Source organism: Barbus barbus (assembly GCF_936440315.1).
Source record: "Barbus barbus genome assembly, chromosome: 40".
NCBI classification, from domain to species: domain Eukaryota; kingdom Metazoa; phylum Chordata; class Actinopteri; order Cypriniformes; family Cyprinidae; genus Barbus; species Barbus barbus.
Window position 1 is genome coordinate 5,574,990 of NC_136718.1, and position 19,760 is coordinate 5,594,749.

Genomic DNA, 19,760 nt, shown 5'->3' on the forward strand with positions numbered 1-19,760 from the left:
ATGTTTTAATAATCTGTCATGCTCTAAAGTACACTCATTTTAATGTTAACTAGCATACTAAAGCACATTAGAGTACTTGATTATAGTTTTAAAATGAGATTAGATTTAAAGTTAATATGTTTTAAACATACTCAATTGCATCGTCATTACAAATGTGTAATTACAAATATATCTAAATACATCACATAGAAGTTGCAACAGAGTATATTTTTAGTTTACCATAAATGCTTTTCAGCTCAGTACAAGCATATTTCAAAGACAATATAAATAATTATAAAATCATATGTACTTAAGTCCTACTTAAGTGGGTCATAATTATATAAACCATTTTCGTTTATTTGTAAATAACATGCGATTAAGTGTCCAAAAACATCCAAATCAGTTCACACAAAACAAATACTGCTTGAAGAAACACTGACCAAAGTTTGAGAGACGACAACATTTATTTAGACACACCATAAGAGAGGTACGTGAATATACGTACGCAAGTCCCTGTTTGGCATGGCATATAATTCAAACCTCTTTATTAAAATAACAGTATTAAAATTACAGCAATTATAAAGTAACAGTAGCATATTTTCCCCTCATTAAAGTTGCAGGGAAACAAATAAAAGTGGAATTAATATTATCAACAACCAAGAAAATAACACAAATTCAACAAATATATTTAGGAATGGAATCATTTAATATAAAATACTAATGCTTTGATATATAAGCTATAAATGATGATAGTTAATTATAATAATACAAATAAATAAATGACAGTTTAATCATACCCATAGGTTGTATTTAATAACCATTTTGACCTCGGAGACCCCCTGTAGAGCTAGGCATGGTTAAAATGCTGCGCATGCATTCAGCAGAGGCTGAGATAGTCTCTGTGTATTTCCCTCATCATTCCCTTCCCCCTGTTTTGTCTCTCTCTCTGTCTGTCACCTTCTTTGAACTTCCCCTTCCATCCCCCTTCTGTTCTGTACTGCAGCTTCATAAGGAAACCTGAAGACCAGTCTTTGTGTCTTCACTCCACACCTTAGCTCTGTTCCTCTGCAATCATTTATCTGTCTCTGGATGCGTAACCTTGCAGCCACAGGAGCGGACGTGCGGCTCGAGATGTAGTCTGCATTACGCCCGCCTGAATTAGCATCTGGGGACACGGTTATGCCTCCGTGCTGGAGATGAGGACATCTCCTATGTAATAAATCATCGCTTACTGTTAATTAAACCGTCCGTCCGAACTGCGCTCCAAGTATGTGTGTGTGTTTATAGCTCTGACTAGGGAAGACGTGTTAAACTGTGTGCATGATTGCGTTTATGAAAGCCAGTGCCCATGACGGTCATATCCTTGGAAATGATATGACAGCGGAGAAAAGTGGCCTTTACAGCAAGACTATTAAAACTGAGGGACGATGAATCCTCAAACCCAGTGTGACAAATTTGGGCACAACAGAGCAGCAGTAATATTGTGTTGAAATGGATTTTGGAGGGACAAACTGGTTTGTAAAGAAACGGCAGACAAGGTCATTGTCAGCGAAATGTCCCGCTTTGAGTCTGTGCCAATACAATTGGCACCGCAGATTTCCACAGAATTCAGACATTAAATATCTGTCAGTTACCCTATATTTGAAAAGGTAACCGATTTTTAACGGTACACTGTAAAAAAAAATCCGTAAAATTTACGGAAAAAAACTGGCAGCTGTGGTTACCAGAATTCTACCGTAAAAAATACGGTAGCAACGTTTTAGGTTTTACGGATTTTTACTTAAATTTACAGTTAAATACCGTAATTTCTTTAACTGATATAATCTTAATATACCAACCTATTAAAATACTGAAATCTGTATTGTTCCTTTGAAATACACTGATAACCACCAAATGCAGGTGATGATGAGAAAGTCACATGATGAGCCAAAGCCCATCACAAGCAACTTTTAAACAATAGAATATACAGAAGGTGCACAGTGTCATTCACACAAGCACTAAACACCATCATGGTGAGACTCATTAAACTGAAATATGCTATAAACATTAATTTAACAACATTAGATGTAACATACAACCCTAATAAACATAACCGATAAGAAAAAACTAAGAAGAAACATAGTTATTTCAAAGAAAAAAACGTCAAATTCAAACAGAATTTGAAATGGAATGCAGGGAATTCTGGGAACGTCAGTTTACGGTTTTTCCCTGTAAATTTTACAGGAACTTTCCGTTAACCATGTAACAGGTTTTTACCGTAGCATTTTCACAGTTTTTTACCGTTAAAATCACGATCATTTTTAACGGTAGGCTTGGGGGTGTTTGGTTATGCAAAGCCTGCAAGGCACAAATGGAGGCAACTTCCTTGAAAGAAGTTCACAGCTGCTGTCCAGCCTATTAATGAATATCCATTACAATTTCAGAAACATGCAGTGTGTGCGTCTGTGAGGAATAACTTCACCCATACTAATTCTACTACTTGACGCAGTATTTAGAGCAGCAGAATTTAAATCGGAGTCACTGGAGGAGGAAAGCGAGGGAGGAAAAGTGTCTTTGCTCTGGGTTTTCTGGCTGTTGTAGCAGCTCGGTGTTCATTGATGAAGCCACCCACTCTGACCTGAGCCAGAAACTCCCGCTGTTTCCATCAGAATCCTGCTGAATATTATCACACTAATCCCTAATTACCAATCTCTCTCGCTGCAGGGATTACCAGTCTCATCCATACCGCCACACAAACAGAGGAATAACTTAGAAAGGAATCAAAATAAGTGTTTTTTAAGATCACTAAAATATTTAAACTTTAAAGTGAAATTTATAATTGAACATTATTACAAAATTTACTTTTTAAGTGCCTTAATTGTGTTTAAAAAAAACAGTCATGCAAGTGAAAGCTATTTAAATTCACTTAAGTGTCTATTTATTTATTCATTAAATATTATCTGTAGTGCACTCAAATGATTAATCGCGATTCAAAATAAGTTTTTGTTTACATAATATATGTGTGTGTGCTTTGTATATTTATTATGTATATATATAAATACACACACATACATGTTTATATATTCAAGAAAAATGTTTATGTTTAAATATATTTATATTTAATATAAATTATATGAATATAAATAAATACATGTATATATTTTCGAAATATATACGTGCATGTGTGTGCATTTATATACATAATAAACACATACAGTACACACACATATTATATAAAAAAACTTTTATTATGGATGCGATTAATCGTTTGACAGCGTTAATTATCTGCAAATAGAGGTTTTTAGACATGCTCTTTTAAGATCTGAAGTACAAGTGCACATTTAACACAATTAAAAATAGCCGCAATGACGTTAAGTAAATATACAGTACATCTAAGATGTAAATCAGGCATTCTGTATAAACTAAACACAGTCTTTAATATTTTCATACCATAGGGTTTCTCTACAATACTACATCTCTTATATGAAACCCTTAAACACACACTTTAAAACCGTTTTCTCTGCAGATATGGAGTATTGTGGTCATTTATCACCATGAGACTTTATTCTGCTGAGTTGTTTGTAGTTTCCCTTATTGCAGTTTCTCTACTGTCTTCTCAGCACTAAATGAACCAGGACTTTTTTTCTCCTCCATCTTAATTCTTCCTTCTCTTTCTCCTACAGAGGGGGCAGATAAACGGCATGCTGTGCTCTTTTAATGGGGAGGTTGGAATAAAGGTTCAGTGTTTTTGTCTGAGTGTTGTGTGTTCATTGCAACTAGTGACTGTTGTAGATATGTTTAGATGTTATGTTGTGTTAAGTGCTCAGGGATAGAATCATCCTTTATTCAACCCCCTTGTTCCAAACCCTAATGAATTTCTTTTTGTGGAAATTTATTTTGTGGAACACAAATTAGATTCATTTATTTTCATTGCATGGACAGTTAATACATTCTGTGCATTTTTTCACATTTGTTAAGATTTCTTTCTTAAATTATCTATCTATGAAGTATCAGTGCAAGATAGCATTCTCAGTTGATTCATGTATTATTGTCTGTACATTCTTATTTTTTTCCCCTATTAAGTTTTTTTAATCATTACTTTAAACTAAAACAAAATCTATCAAAAATTGTTTTGATAATTTAAATAAAGCTAAAATTAGCGAAAATAATAGAAATGTTGCATTTGTAACTGAAATAAGTTTGACATTAACATTGCTAAAACTGAAATAAAATTATGGAAAATGGAAATATAAAACATTAAAATGACAAAAGCGCATAATTAAATTACTAAAATTTACTAATATAAATAATTGCAAAAATAACACTTCATTATTTTTTAGTGCTGTCACACGATTAATCGCGATTAATCGCATCCAAAATAAAAGTTTTTGTTTACATAATATATATGTGTGTGCTGTGTATATTTATTATGTATATATAAATACACACACATGCATGTATATATTTCAGAAAAATATGTTATGCTTATATATTAAATATATTTATAATATAAATTATATGAATATAAATATAGACATGTATATACATGTAAATATTTTCAAAATATATTCTGTATGTGTTTGTATTTATATATACATAAATATACACAGCACACACACACATATATATTATGTAAACAAAAACTTTTATTTGTATGCGATTAATCGCGATTAATCGTTTGACAGCACTCATTATTTTAGATTCTCTCTTTGACCTTTTAACAGGTCCTTTTTGTTGCCTTCTTTTAAAATCAGCTTATCTTGTTGCTGAACACTAAACAGGTCTTGCTAATGTGTAAATGTGGGCATTCATATGTTAACCACGTTTTTTCCAGCTTAGTTTCAAAAATGTGATTTTTGGACGAGTTATATAAAAATATGTCAAGTTCTTCCGTTTCAAAATATCAAGGAAAATAGATAACATGACCTCTTTAACTAACGTGTTAAAATTCAAAGTGGTAATGTTGTCAGCATGTACTGTATGTGTTTGTCCAGGTGAACGGTGGAGACCTGACTGGGCTCTCTCAGGAGCAGAGCCTGCATGCGCTGCGCTGCCGGAGGAACATGAGGTGGGGTCCAAGGAGGAAAGCAGGTGTGCCTGGAGCTGCTGGAGGGACGACGGTAACAACTGACTGCATGGACAGCGGGACGCAGACAGATATTAGCTTCCAGCACATGGTGACATTAGGCAGACCCGTCCATCACAACAGACCAGCGTCACCTCCTTCGCCTCCACTGCCACCCATGCCAGAGCCCTACCTCTTCAGCCAGCTGTAAGTGTGGCTTTGAGAACAGATGTCGGTTGTCACTATTAGGGAACATCACTTTTAAAATCAATGCTATTTAGTATGTATTTTGTACATGATGCATATAATACAAAAATACATCATTAGACTCCTGTTCAGCTGTCTGGAGTCAGTAAAAGTTTAACTTTTTTTTTAGTCTCTTATGCTCAAAAAATCAAAAAACAAGAATAATATTGTGAAATATCATTGCAATTTAAAATAACTGTTTTCTATTTGAATATTATGTAAAATGTAATTTATTCCTGTGATCAAAGCTGAATTTTCAGCATCATTACTCCAGTGTCACACGATCCTTCAGAAATCATTTTAATATGCTGATTTGATGCTCAAGAAACATTTATTATTATGATCAATGTTGAAAACAGTTGTGCAGCTTCATATTTTTGTGTAAACAGTGTTTTTTCAGGATTTATTTGAAATAGAATTTTTTTCTAACATTATAAAAATCTTTACTGTCACTTTTGATCAATTTAATGCATCCTTGCTGAACAAAATTAATCATTTATTTCAGAAAGAAAGACTCCAAACGTTTGAATGTTGTTAGTGTCCCTTTTACAGAAAATACTTTTATGGTAGATACTTTTTGTGAGGGCTGTTCTTATGCTGGAAAAAAACAAACATTTCTTGCACATATTTTTTTAGTCGTGTCCATATATATATATATATATATATATATATATATATATATATATATACAGTGCCCTCCATAAGTACTGGAACAGTAAAGACAAAATTGCTGTGTTGGCTGTGGAGTCAAGACATTTACAAATATGATTAAAAGATGAATATGAGACAAAACTACAGAAATAAGAGCTACAGCATAAACAAAGGGCATGGAGAAATCAAGAGTTTGGAAACCACCAGCAACCAACAACGACCTGATCGGCTGAGAAAACAACAGTAGTAGATGACAGACAAATCATAAAAGCTGTGAAAATGAACCCTAAAAGACGTGTCTGTAAAATCAGTAACAACTTCCAGAAAGCTGGGGTGATGCTCTGACAATCTACTGTCCTCAGGAGACTTTGACACAGAATTACAGATGCTACACAGCAAGATGCAAACCTCTGACCAGCACCAAAAATAGAAAGGCATGATTAGAGTTTGCAAAAAAGCACAAAGGTGATCCAGAAGAGTTTTGGAACTGTGTTTATGGACCGAAGAGACAAAGATGAACCTTTATCTAAGTGATGGGAAGCAAAAATGTGGAGAAAAAAAGGGAACTGCAATGATCCCAAGCATACAGCCTCATCTGTAAAGCATGGTGGAGGTGGTGTCATGGCATGGGTATGCATGTCTGTCTCTGGAACAGGCCCTCTCAACTTTACTGATGGCTTAATGTATGATGACTGTAGCAGAATGAATTTGGAAGGGTACAAAACCATCTTGCCTACCAATATTCAAGAAAATGCCACCAGATTCATTGGGAAGTGCTTCATATTGCATCAGACAATGACCCAAAACACCCTGCCAGTTCAGTCAAGGAATTTATAAGAGCAAAGGAATGGAAAGTGTTATATTGCCCAAGTCAATCTCCAGATTTAAATCTGATTGAACATGAATTTCACCAGCTGGAGAGGAGAGTAAAGGCAGAAACTCCCCAAAACAAGCAACAATTGGGATTGGCTGCATTAAAGGCTGGGAAAAGTATTTCAAAGCATGAGAGCAAGAGTCTGGTGATGTCTATGGGTCACAGACTCACTGCTGTGATTGTGTGCAAGGGATCTGCAACTAAATAATAGCTTTTAATCTTTTATATCTGCCTTATGTTCAACTGTCCCAATACTTATGCTCACATCAATGAGTGGGGTGAACTCTAAAAGTGCTGTTCTTTTTATTTGGTAAAACATGTATGTGTTGAAACGGCTAATAATAAAATGTGACATTCTGTAGTTTTGTCTCATATTCATCTTTTAATCATATTTGCAAATGTCTTGACTCCACAGCCAACAGAGCAATTTTGTCTTTACTGTTCCACAATACTTATGGAGGGCCCTGTATATATATATATATATATATATATATATATATAATACTTGTTAATGAATCCCAAATGTATAAACCCTTGTAAATTATATTAGATTATATGGAAGTACTTTACTTTTTTTATAGGAGTAAAAATGTCTTACTCCACTCTCCTTTACAGCAAAAACACACAAATGTATTTACACAAAATTCACAGTTACATTTAAAAAAAAAAAAAAAAAAAAGCATTAATTGTCATTATGGTGTTAAAGTTTAAATGCATTGCAAAAATAGAAAAATAAAAATGGTCGTTATGCTGAAAATTCTACAAATATCAACAATTGTATGCATTACCGCAAATAATGTGTTACAGTTACAAACACTAACACTGATTTTCTGTGACTTTATTTTTGTGTCACTCTAGTGGTTAATTATATATTTTGCTCTTTGACATTGTGCTTCTCCTCAGCCCTCCTATTGACCATGTGTACTACGACCCAACGGACTACTTTGACATTAGTCAACATGAGGTGGACAGACAAGATGACCTGGAGTATGAGGTCAGCACTGTCTCTTTAAACTTCCTCTACTTTAAGTTTGTTTTAGACTGAAATACTCCTGGAGAAGCACCTTATCTCTGTTTGTTTAATTCTCTCACTATCTGGTTTTCTTCAGGAGGTGGAACTGTATAAATCTTGTCAGCAAGATAAACTGGGTTTAACTGTGTGTTATCGCACCGATGATGAAGAGGATCTGGGTATCTATGTGGGTGAGGTGAGAAACAGGGAATAATGGGAATCTGCTGACCGATGAATTATGAATGAAGGCAGAGGGAGGACTGTGAACCTACGCCCTTATGTTTCAGCGTTAGATGAATCATCCATTTAAATAAAATGTCACATTAAATCCAAAACACTGTATTATCTCTCAAGAATCAGTGTAAACACAAGATAATTCTACTAGAGCGTGACAATTACAATGCATTTACAGTGTAGTTTGAATTATTTGGTAATGAGCAGCTTTGAGTTTAAGTTGTATTTACCTGGAACATTCCTTAAATTTTGTCTGAGAAAGTCAAATATCCTGGGTCTTGTCGTTGCAGGTCAACCCTAATAGCATTGCTGCTAAAGATGGCCGAATCCGTGAGGGAGACAGAATACTGCAGGTAACTGATCGACTTCCTTAACACAAATTAAGTTGAGTTTAAGGTTCGAGGCTTGAACAACATTCTTTTTAATAGTGAGCTAGTAGATGTTGATCGTTTGGGGAAAAGATGCCAATTTAATAAATTTCTGCTTATAAATACTCCTTCCAAATTCCTTAAGATGTTTATCATTGTCTTTCAAATAAGAGGGATTATAACCTTTAAGTTAATAATTATTTAGTACTGCCCTGAGGAACATATTTGACGTAACATACAGTATATTTAAAAATTGAAATGTAACCCTGGACCACAAAACCAGTCATAAGTAGCACAGGTGTATTTGCAATAGCAATATATATATATATATATCAGAGCTTCATTTTTGATTAGTAATATGCATTGCTAAGAACTTCAAATTTGGAAACATTTGGCTGAGATACAACTATTTGAAAATCTGGAATCTGAGGGTGCAAAAAAATCTAAATATTGAAAAAATTGCATTTAAATTTTTTTCAATATTTAGATTTTTTTTAAAATTGAGGTTAATACATCATCTGAAATCTGAATAAATAAGCTTTCCATTGATGTATGGTTTGTTAGGACAGGACAATATTTGGCTGAGATACAACTATTTGAAAATCTGGAATCTGAAGGAAAATACTGAGAAAATCACCTTTAAAGTCGTTCAAGTTCTTAGCAATGCATATTAATAATCAAAAATGAAGTTTTGATATATTTACGGTAGGAAATTTACTAAATATCTTCATGGGACAAGATCTTCACTTAATATCCTAATGATTTCTGGCATAAAAGTAAATTTGATAATTTTGACCCAAACAATGTATTGTTGGCTATTGCTACAAATATACCCCCCCGTGCTACTTAAGACTGGTTTTGTGGTCCAGGGTCACATATGTGACATGAAATGTTGCTAATGTGTATCTGTGCTCAGATAAATGGGATGGATGTGCAGAACAGAGAGGAAGCTGTGGCCATCCTGACCAGAGAGGACAGCACCAACATCTCTCTGCTACTGGCACGACCAGATATTGAGGTGAGACTCACCTTGAAGTTATTGGAATAAACCATAATAAATACTGTAGGCCTATATTTGCAGTCAGATATGATCACTTGATTCAATTAAGTTAATCGCTTTGATGGTTTTTCCTACAGAATTGTCTGATTGCAGCAGGGGAGTGTAATTGAAAGACATGTTGTCGGTTTATTGTCTTTGAATGGTTTTGAGGCACCCAGCCTTTATCTCACTGCATTCAATTCAAAGCGTGAACTCATAACTCCAGTATTTATCATTTATTTTGCTGTGGATTTAGTAGTGGCACAAAAAAAAAAAACAGTGGTTTGGTGAATGATAAAGTATTACTGAAGCCATTAACGGCAGCAAATTTGATATTCAGACATTACGTGAAGTGTATTACGGTCTGCTTATTCAAGCAGTAACAGACAAATGTGTTTTAGTGTACAGGTGGACACATGGCTTCATTCTGTTCTCTGTTTACAAATGAAAGCAGACAGGAAAGGTCAGAGTAGGACAGAAACCCTGACGAGGAAATAAATGGAGAGGGGAATGGCAGAGAGAAGGACACAAAGGGTCGGTTCGGCTCGGCAGTCTTTTGTTCTACTCAAGGTTACGCTTGAGAGAGAAACACACTCAGGACATCCCATAATACACCACCTCCAACAGCGAGTCACCATGTCCATTTAATTTCCTTCGACAGATTTCCGTGGCAGCCTGAGACTTCAGCTGTGTTCGGAATGCTACTACTTCCAGAACACTGTATATTACACTATATATCAAAATAAATACAAGTAGGCATTATTCATTTAGTGCTGTCAAACGATAAATAACGATTAATCGCATTCAACATAAAAGCTTTTGTTTACATACTATATGTGTGTGTACTGTGTATATTTATTATGTATATATAAATACACACACATATATATTTACATGTTTATACATTTAAAACATTTATATATATCAATTATATACATGGAAATATTTTCACACTATGTGCGTGTATTTCTATATACATAAATATATACAGAACACACATATATTATGTAAAGAAAAACTTATTTTGGATGCGATTAATCATTTGAATGCACTAATTATTATACAATAATAATGTAAATTTGTATCGCAGTTTTGTATAAAATACCATAACATTGGCGTATTTATTACTGCAGAAACGGTTTAATTCATCACAAAGAAATCGAAGGTCGACTTTAGTGCATTGCATTGTGGGATATATAGTATTCCATGCAGTGTTCGTGATTGAAAATGGCTCATTTTGACTAGATAAATAAATGAGATGACAAAGCTACAACAGAGCAAAGAGAGAGAATCAAAATAAGCAAGTTTGTTTAAATTAACACACAAATGATGAACGATGTCTTTCTTTGTGACGCACACTGCATGCAAGCTTCTTCATTGATTGGTCTCAAACCTCACTGTCTGTCAACATGCTTTAACAACCAGATTTATCATCTTTAGCCCACGTGGAAGCCATAGCAACAGGCCGTTTCCCTCTGGTAAATATTTAAATAAAACATAATGCAAACCCCGGAGGAATGACCCAGTTCATGAATACAAATAGACCAAGAGAACATTTGAAGTCCGAGGCATGTTTATGAAGTTCATTTAGCATGATGCTATTTGACACAAAGCTGTGCAAGGAAGTCATCAAGACATCAAAAAATACATCTTATTTGCATAAAATAATCCTGATATATTACGCATACAAAGACGCTGATCTGAAACCCACAAAGACAGATACCTATCTTTATTAAAATGTACAAGTCTATAGGTCAAGTCGATGAAAAGTTTTTTTTTTAACAGTTAGTGGAAAATGATTAAAATCAGAGATGAGAATATTCTACAGATTCCACAGTTTTTAGGGTTTGGGGTCAGTAGCACACAAGTGTGTGTGTTGTGTGTTATATGGGCGCTCCAGATGGTGTGTGAGCCCTTGGGCCAGTATATTCCCCAGCACAGGTGGCTCATTTGAGAAACCTCTCACGTTTAAATGTCTCCTAAAACAGATGGGAAAAGACCCTACAATCATTTACAGTATCCAGACTTGGGCTTACTCTGACAAACACTGCCCTCTGCTGCTCAAACAGGGATGTTTTGATGTGTTTGCTGCTTTAGACTAGTGCACATGTGTCAGACTAAGGTCCTGGAGGGCGACTGTCCTGCAGAGTTTAGCTTTTCTTTTTTTTCAGCTGGTTTAGGTGTGTTTAATTAGGGTTGGTGCTACACTCCGCAGGACAGTCGCCCTCCAGGAACTGAATCTGACATCTCTGGACTAGTGGATCCCAGCCACATACATGAGAGCAAATAGTACACCTTTTATATGTCTTATTAGTCAAACTCACCTGATTGAGTTCATCGGCTCAATAGTAGACACTCGGAGCTGGGTAGTAACTGATTACATGTATCTGGATTACGTAATCAGATTCCAAAAATTAAGTACCTGTAATTACATTAAATTACATTTTAAAATACTTGTAATCAGACTACAGTTACTTTTGATTATATGATAGCAATAAATGATTCATAATTTAATGATTCTCCATAATTTTTCTTTTTCATTTTTTAAATGTTCCTTTCTAAAACAGTCTGCCGCTTATATATGTTCAGAAGTCTTTGAGTTTTGTGGACGTTCACACAAAGACCAGGTGGCTACACAGCATTTGACCACTGGAAATACAAAAAGCATTTCAGCTTTAAGAAGTGTTTCAATATTGCATCAACTACTGATGAACACACTCATTTTTATTCGAATTATCACTCAGTGATCAACTTTGTCACTGTGCAGAGTACAAGTACAGAGCCAATGAAATGCAGTTAGCATCTAACCAAAGTCGTGACGTATTGTCAAGTATGGTGACCCATACTCGAAATTGGTGCTCTGCGTTTAACCCATCCAAGTGCACACACACAGCAGTGAGTAGTGAACAAATGCACACACACACACACACACACACACACACACACACACCCGGAGCAGTGGGCAGCCATGCTGCGGCGCCCGGGGAGCAATTGGGGGTTCGGTGCCTTGCTCAAGGGCACCTCAGTCGTGGTATTGAGGGTGGAGAGAGCGCTGTACATTCACTCCCCCCACCTACAATCCCTGCCGGCCGGGGACTCGAACCCGCAACCAGAAGTGCAAATAACAAAGTATATAAATACATATAAAAAATGTGTATATACATTAAGTTTTATGACATATAGTGCAAGTTATGAGGTGGAGGGGGAGAGACTAGCTCAGTGCAAATGACTACATACAACTTTTTTGTCATCTGAACCTCTTTCACCTAATATATTTACTTGAAGTACCACTGCGATGTTAAAATGAATACTATTAATAAGACTTAAGAATGAATGGAATATTTTCAGTATGGTACAAGATTATCCTATTTAAATCATTGTGATAAATGAGTTAGGTCAAAAGTAATCTAAAAGTAGACCGACTGTATTAACTAAACCCCTGGTTTCACAGACAAGTCTTAAGCCTAGTCCCAGACTAAAATGTAATTCTGAGCTGTTTCAACTGAAATAAATTTGCACTGACTGAGCTTAAAATAGATCAGTGCCTTTGTTTTGTCTCAAGATGCACACCAGTAATTTTTTTTTTTCTAAGGCACGTTTATAAAAATGACTTAAAAGTATTGAACTATGGCCTAATCCTGGTTCAGGCCAAGCCCTGTCTGTGAAACCAGGCCATCATGTGTAATACAATGGATTACTTTACTAACTACAGTTTGTAAGTAATCTACTCAGCTCTGAGACGGAGTCATGCAAAATGTGCATTGTTGTGAACCACTGCTTTACACCAATCAGAATGTTGTTGTTTTTTCATTACACATATGTGACCCTGGAGCACAAAACCAGTCATAAATCGCTGGGGCATATTTGTAGCAATAGCCAAAAATACATTGTATGGGTCAAAATTATTTTCCTTTTATGCCAAAAATCATTCGGATATTAAGTAAAGATCAAGCTCAATGAAGATATTTTGTACATTTCCTACCATAAATATATAAAAACGTAATTTTGGATTAGTAATATGCATTGCTAAGAACTTCATTTGGACATCTTTAAAGGCGATATTCTGAATTTTTTTTTTTTTGTGCCCTCAGATTCCAGATTTTCAAATAGTTGTATCTCAGCCAAATATTGTCCTATCATAGCAAATCATACATCAATGGACAGCTTATTTGTTCAGTTTCAAATAACCCGTTTGACTGATTTTGTGGTCCAGAGTCACATTTGTCTGCACACAATTCTTAGCATGATATTAATATTTTACTATTTTTTTTTTCTTTTTTTTCTCTCTTTGCCTATTTTGTAATATTCCAAACATGCATTCTTGCCAGAATGAGGCTGATGATCTGGATTTGGAGTTGGGCGTAGGCCTGGATCTAGAAGACTTGGAAAATGTCTCGAACGCACCCAGTCCTCAGCACCGAAGGAAAACCAGCTCTGTGCTGAGTGACATCAATGGGATCCGAGCTGGTCGGCCCAACTTATGGCACGCTGCGCTCAATAACAGCCAGGAGCTGGACAGCGGGGTGGGTCGCACCGATGAAAGTACACGCTGTGAAGAGTCCTCCGAGCTGGCTGATGATGCCACCAGCGCATGCACGACCAATACCACCAATACCCCCGGCAGTTTGCGCAAGTTTCGCGCTGCTCAGCACGGATGGGAATTTCACTACAGCAACGACTCGCTGCTGGGGCCAGATGGGGTGGGAGCGGCGGATCACGGGGCTCCTGAATCACTGGGCTCGGCGACGAACAGAGCGCTGATGCCAGGGTTAACTGAAGAGGAATATGAACGCTACCGAGAGCTACTGGAGATCCGCTGCCTTTACGAGAAGAACGAAAATGCACTTTTTCTTTTGGATGGAAGGAACCATGGTGGAGGTGATTTTGCAGGAGCAGGTGTTCCTGTAGACATGAATTGTAACGAGAGCCTGATGCAGCACGAGATTGCTCTTCTAGATGAGGAAATTCGTCACCTGGAGTTTAAGTGGCGCAATGTTTTGCGGGCTCAAAAGATGCAGCAGTTGCGCCAACGCTGCCTAAAGGTCTGGCCAGCTGACGAAGAGGACGATGAAGAAAAAGGAGCAAAGGCAAGGTGTGGCGGTGCAGAGGCGATCCACCATGACCTATCAGATATCAACGAGATCCCAGAAAGGGAACGCTCTGATAAAGAGAGCACAAGCGCTTATAATACCGGCGGGGAAAGTTGCAGAAGCATGCCTTTGGCAAGTGAGCGATACCCTTCGCCGTCTGCGGCTGGAGATTCCAGTGCCTCTGCAACCATGCGACCTCGGACGCCCCGTCACAGAACAAGCACAAGTAGGGATAAGAATCTAAACGTACCATCGGATGCCAAGAAAAAGAGTGAAGAAACAGCGGACAACAAAAACTCTAATCCAGCAAGGCTTCGGTCGCTATCCCGGAATGGCGGGAGTAGTAAAAAGGGCTTGGATGGAGCACGAAGGGGGTCCCACGCAAATGGGACTCTCACTACCGGGATGGAAAAAGGGGGAAGGAGTGCAGAAAACAGTCCATACCTGTCCCGTCGCCGCTGCAGTACCTCCCTGCCTCAGCGCTACCAGAGTTGCATGCAGTTGAGGGACATGTCTACAAACGACAATCCAGAAGTTAGGGACGCCAATGAAGAGGTTCCTTCTCACTCCAATACCTTAACTAGAGACTCCACAGCTGCTCCTGCAACTTCTTTGATTATACCTCCTCCACTGCCTCCATCTTCACCTCGAATGGAGTGGAAGGTAAAGATCCGCAGCGACGGCTCGCGTTATGTCGCCAAACGCCCGGTAAGAGATCGTCTGCTAAAGGCTCGTGCCATGAAGATTCGAGAGGAGCGCAGTGGGATGACCACGGATGATGATGCAGTCAGTGAAATGAAGATGGGACGCTATTGGAGCAAGGAGGAGCGCAAGCAGCAGCTGTTGAGAGCTCGCGAGCAACGGCGACGCCGTGAGTTCATGATGCAGAGCCGACTGGACTTCTTGCGGGAGAAAGAGAAGGAACAAGACTCTGGACCTCAAGGACAGGTTTCCATACTTGAGCTGAGCCAGAAAAAGAGCATGAAGAAACGCAGCCGACGCATCCTGGACAACTGGATCACCATTCAGGAGCTCCTGGCACATGGGACCAGTTCTGTAGATGGGAAGAAAGTGTACAACCCTTTGCTATCCGTGACCACTGTTTAATAATTGGTGTGAATTGAGACCTTTTAACAAGGAAAAAGTAACGATATTTGGATTACAGAATTTACCAATTATTTGGGACTGTCTGACAAAGATGCCTTGCAGTTTAATCAAGAAATGTTGATGATGAATATAAATGTACAAGACAGAAAGGCTAATGGAAAATGAATGTAATTTTTTCATAATTAACATGAACTCTGGGAGCATCTCTCGGTTCCTATACATTGCTTTGATGCTTGACTCTCAGACTGTTACGATGAAGTCGTGGTCTTGAGCATTTCCAAACCTGATTAAAACATTCATTTCTTTCATAAACACTTTTCAATCGGAGAACATTTCATGATAAGAGAAAAAAGTTCAGGGGCCTATTGTTTGAACTGACTAGTAGTCATCTCTCTTTTTTTCAAGACTAGTCGTAACTTAAGTTAAGAAGCATATTAACATATTGGCAGTGTTTATGCAACTGGCCCCAGATCTCATGTCTTTTGAGGACCCAGGTGAAAAAAAAAAGTACACTTCCATAAAAACTTGTGCTCTGTTTTCACGCACTAAATTTGTACTTAATATACTAAAAATGATTATTTAGTGCTTCTTAAGATAAACTTTGCTGCTGTTGCTTTGGCTGAATATGTGTGGTTTTCTTTACTGGTAAATGTAAAAAGTTTGCAAAAGAACAAGAAAGGAATGAGCCACTACTTAACTGTTCACTTATTGAGTTCACAATTTTAGAAGCACATCAATCCATTTAACAAAATAACCAAAAAGCACATTGACAAAGTACAAAAGCAGGAAATTTTCAGCACACAAACATAGGCACAACACAAGGTAATGTCAATTGTCAAACACTGACATTGTCCAAAGAAAAAGTATTCGATTGTATATATTTTTTGTGGTACATTTGTCAGCATTTAAGGAACAAATCAGACATTATCACTCTTAAAATTATTTTGTTGTCAGCTTGCAACACCACATTTCAAAATGACTCTTTGATATTGTAAAAATATTGCATGTTGTTGTCTGGGAAATGTTTAAATTATGTTGTGTGAAACTGTCGAGTGACGATTTTGCTGTGTCTTCTGTAATACTTGTCAACAGGACATTAGTATATTGTGTCCAAACGTTCATTTAACATCTTGCAGGTCTAAAATGAAGGAATTTCTGCTCCTAAATGTTTTTGAATAAAACTTTTGCAACTTCAATATCTTTGAGTTTCACCCATTATTTGCTAAAAGCTTGAAACACTTCAATACAAAAATCGAATATAAATCATAAACAAAATGAGCTGAAGACGTTTTGTAAATCAAATAAAAATATACATTTATATTTAATATTATTTTACCACTTAAAGTTTTGGATTAAATGAAAAACGACAGGACACTGGATACCATTTCTTCATTTATTGGATGTACAATTATGAAAAATAATAATCATAAAAAAGACTGGAAGCCCAAGATTATTTACAATCGTTCTTTGATTCTGTGGCAAAGTCTCTCAGAGAGTCCATTGTCAGTCTCATGCTCACTTACATCATGATATGTTGAGCTTTAAAAAGACGTTCCTCTCTAGATATGACAAAAACATGGCCGAAAAGTTCAAAGAAAAAAAAAAAATACATACAGTACATACATATACATATATAGAGAGAGATATCTATAAAAGCAGAATCATTCAAGTATCAAAAGACAGACCACCCAGGATTACTTTACAATTCGCTATCGTTTATATTTTAATCATTTAGACAAGAATATGATCTGAACTGTCACTGTTTTGCTAACGCGATTAGTTGTGCAAACACTGCGGCTGTTACAGGTGCTAGCTTTAGCATCGGTTTGTATTTAGCACTGTACCCATTTTTAACGTACCATGTTAAAAATTAAGAAAAAAAAACATCTAAATAAAACGTACCAGACTTAAAATCCTTGTAAACTAGGGCTAAATTAATACAGGGATAATTCCCATCTACACCTCATATTTATGTATTATTACCTACACAAAACATAAGCACAGGTTCGTCCGTGACAGATGACTACGCAAATTTCTAATTTTAAACCTTTTCATCTGTTTCGTTTTTATTTTTTAGACATACCCTGCTTTCTGCAGCTTAATCATTAAAGAAAAGACAAAACTCTACACATAAAAACAACTCGCTGTTGTTTGTAGTGTCACATTAATGCAATTATTTTGTATAAGAAATCACAGTATACGTGTAAGAGTGACTACAAGTACCAGGATCTGGACTGTACCATTCATTAACTTATCATAATAGTGTACCATAAGACGTCACAACACAGAGTATCTCCCACTAATCTGGCACCGAGTTTCTGTCCGTGACCTTCAAAGGCCAAGCCTTTCCTATTGTAACTCGCACGGTAGTTCACAATTCTTATGTTTGAATGGTCTTGCCCATATCGTTTAGCTTGACAAACATTTGTACTAAAGCCTGTTGGTCACCTGACTTAAAATACTGACAGTAAGAATTAAACTTACGGATGGATTGATCTTAAGTGGACATCAAAAGACAAGACTGTTCTCTCTAATCAGTGTTTTGCTGAACTGGAATCAGTGTTTCTAACTTACTGGATTTATTTTCAAAGTTATCAGACAAAATAAAAGCAACTACACTTTGTGAGATGAAAGACCATCAGTTTAGACGACAAAAATCACAGACAAAACAAGAGCGTGTGGACTGTCGCTTCACAATAAAAATAAAACAAAACTCAAAGAAATCAAAGCAAAGGCAACGTCAACACCGGCTTGTTATTGCGGGAGAATACAGTGACTGCTGTGTTTCCAGTGTTTGAAAACTTTGTCCTTGAATGCGTCAGAAATCTGATAAAAGCAAGATGTTTTTCAGAGGGAGAGGGGTTTTGTTAAGTGTGTTAAACTGGACGGGATGCTTTTTGTTTGTCGTTGGCTCGTGTGTTTGTGTGTTTAAGGTGAAAACCTGCTGATGGATGGGAGGAGTTAACTGCAGGTGTGAGGAGACTTCTGACACTTACACAGATCTATACACACACACACACACACACAATACAAGTGATGTTTCATCCACAGTCATGCTGTCATTGGCATCCCAACTTTCCTTTCTGTTTGGCATCCGACACAGCGGTCAGCTACAGGGAGACACACACACAGGGGTTAAAACAAATCAAACAAATAAATGTGGGATACCATTTACAACGGATATGATAAGTTTAAAATGAAGGTGAAGAGAAGACAGACACTGTTGTGCCAAACATTTTTCCCTAAAATCATCTCCCCTTTGGACTTCAGAGACTCTGTTGGCTAATAAAAACTTCTTGATATTCTTGGCTGCCTGACTAGAAATCATACATTACCAATTGCTGATGTAAGTTGTAGATAAGTCTTGCCCAACTGAATATGCAACAGTACTCTTTTCTTACCAAATATCCATTTCACGCAGAAATACAGCAGATTAAAGGTGGGGTATGCATTTTTTCCAAAAATGCTTTAGAAAACGAGTCGGGGCCCAGTACCAAAACAAACTTGTAGCCAATCGGCAGTAAGGGGCGTGTCTACTCATGATGCAGAGGAGAGAGCGCTCGGTGCACATGACGGACATTAGCCGAGCCGAGCAACGACAGAAAGATAGAGATGGCAGATAAAAAACAAAAGAGAGAACTCAAGGAGCGGGAAGGCCTGCGATTGGACGCTGAGGTTGCTTTGCTTCTCGATAGGCGAGTAACACTGGTTATGCTTTGTTTCACAGAATTAATCGTTGCCGTATGTATGTATGGGGAGGAGCTATCAAAATAGGGGCGAGACCCTTCTGGGGTAGGGGTGTGTTTGTTTTGGTGATTTCAAATGTCAACATTGGCTACCAGAAATCACTTATCCCACCTTTAAAATGGACTACAAATACCATTTCATGGTGACTTTTCAAATATACATAACATATGCTTCACATATACTTCACATATAACTGAAGTTAAGAAGCATATTAACATATTGGCAGTGTTTATGCAACTGGCCCCAGATCTCATGTCTTTTGAGGACGTTAACCTGGTGATTAGTTAAGAATTTGCTGCTGTTGTTTTGGCTGAATATGTGGTTTTCTTTACTGATAAATGTAACAAGCTTGCAAAAGAACAAGAAAAG

At 36.9% G+C, this 19,760-nt stretch overlaps 3 protein-coding genes across 6 annotated transcripts in view; 2 read left to right on the forward strand and 1 right to left on the reverse strand.

The window, feature by feature from the left end:
• Window positions 1–15,644, forward strand: part of LOC306859588 (PDZ domain-containing protein 4-like) — a gene marked incomplete at both ends in the record, with an annotated part of 29,778 nt that extends 14,134 nt beyond the window's left edge. The window contains 7 exons of the mRNA XM_079400690.1: window positions 3,642–3,695; window positions 4,953–5,230; window positions 7,698–7,788; window positions 7,904–8,002; window positions 8,331–8,393; window positions 9,325–9,426; window positions 13,776–15,644. Coding sequence (XP_079256816.1) covers window positions 3,642–3,695; window positions 4,953–5,230; window positions 7,698–7,788; window positions 7,904–8,002; window positions 8,331–8,393; window positions 9,325–9,426; window positions 13,776–15,644 — 2,556 coding nt within the window. The remainder of the gene's footprint in view (window positions 1–3,641; window positions 3,696–4,952; window positions 5,231–7,697; window positions 7,789–7,903; window positions 8,003–8,330; window positions 8,394–9,324; window positions 9,427–13,775) is intronic.
• Window positions 1–19,760, forward strand: part of LOC306859737 (uncharacterized protein) — a 708,874-nt gene that overhangs the window by 67,651 nt on the left and 621,463 nt on the right. The gene's annotated exons all lie outside the window — the stretch shown is intronic.
• Window positions 17,025–19,760, reverse strand: part of LOC306859726 (ankyrin repeat and SAM domain-containing protein 1A-like) — a gene marked incomplete at its 3' end in the record, with an annotated part of 110,411 nt that continues 107,675 nt past the window's right edge. For all 4 annotated transcript variants that reach the window (XM_079400944.1, XM_079400946.1, XM_079400942.1 and 1 more), the window contains one exon: window positions 17,025–18,754. In XM_079400944.1, the coding sequence (XP_079257070.1) occupies window positions 18,751–18,754 (4 nt within the window). The remainder of the gene's footprint in view (window positions 18,755–19,760) is intronic.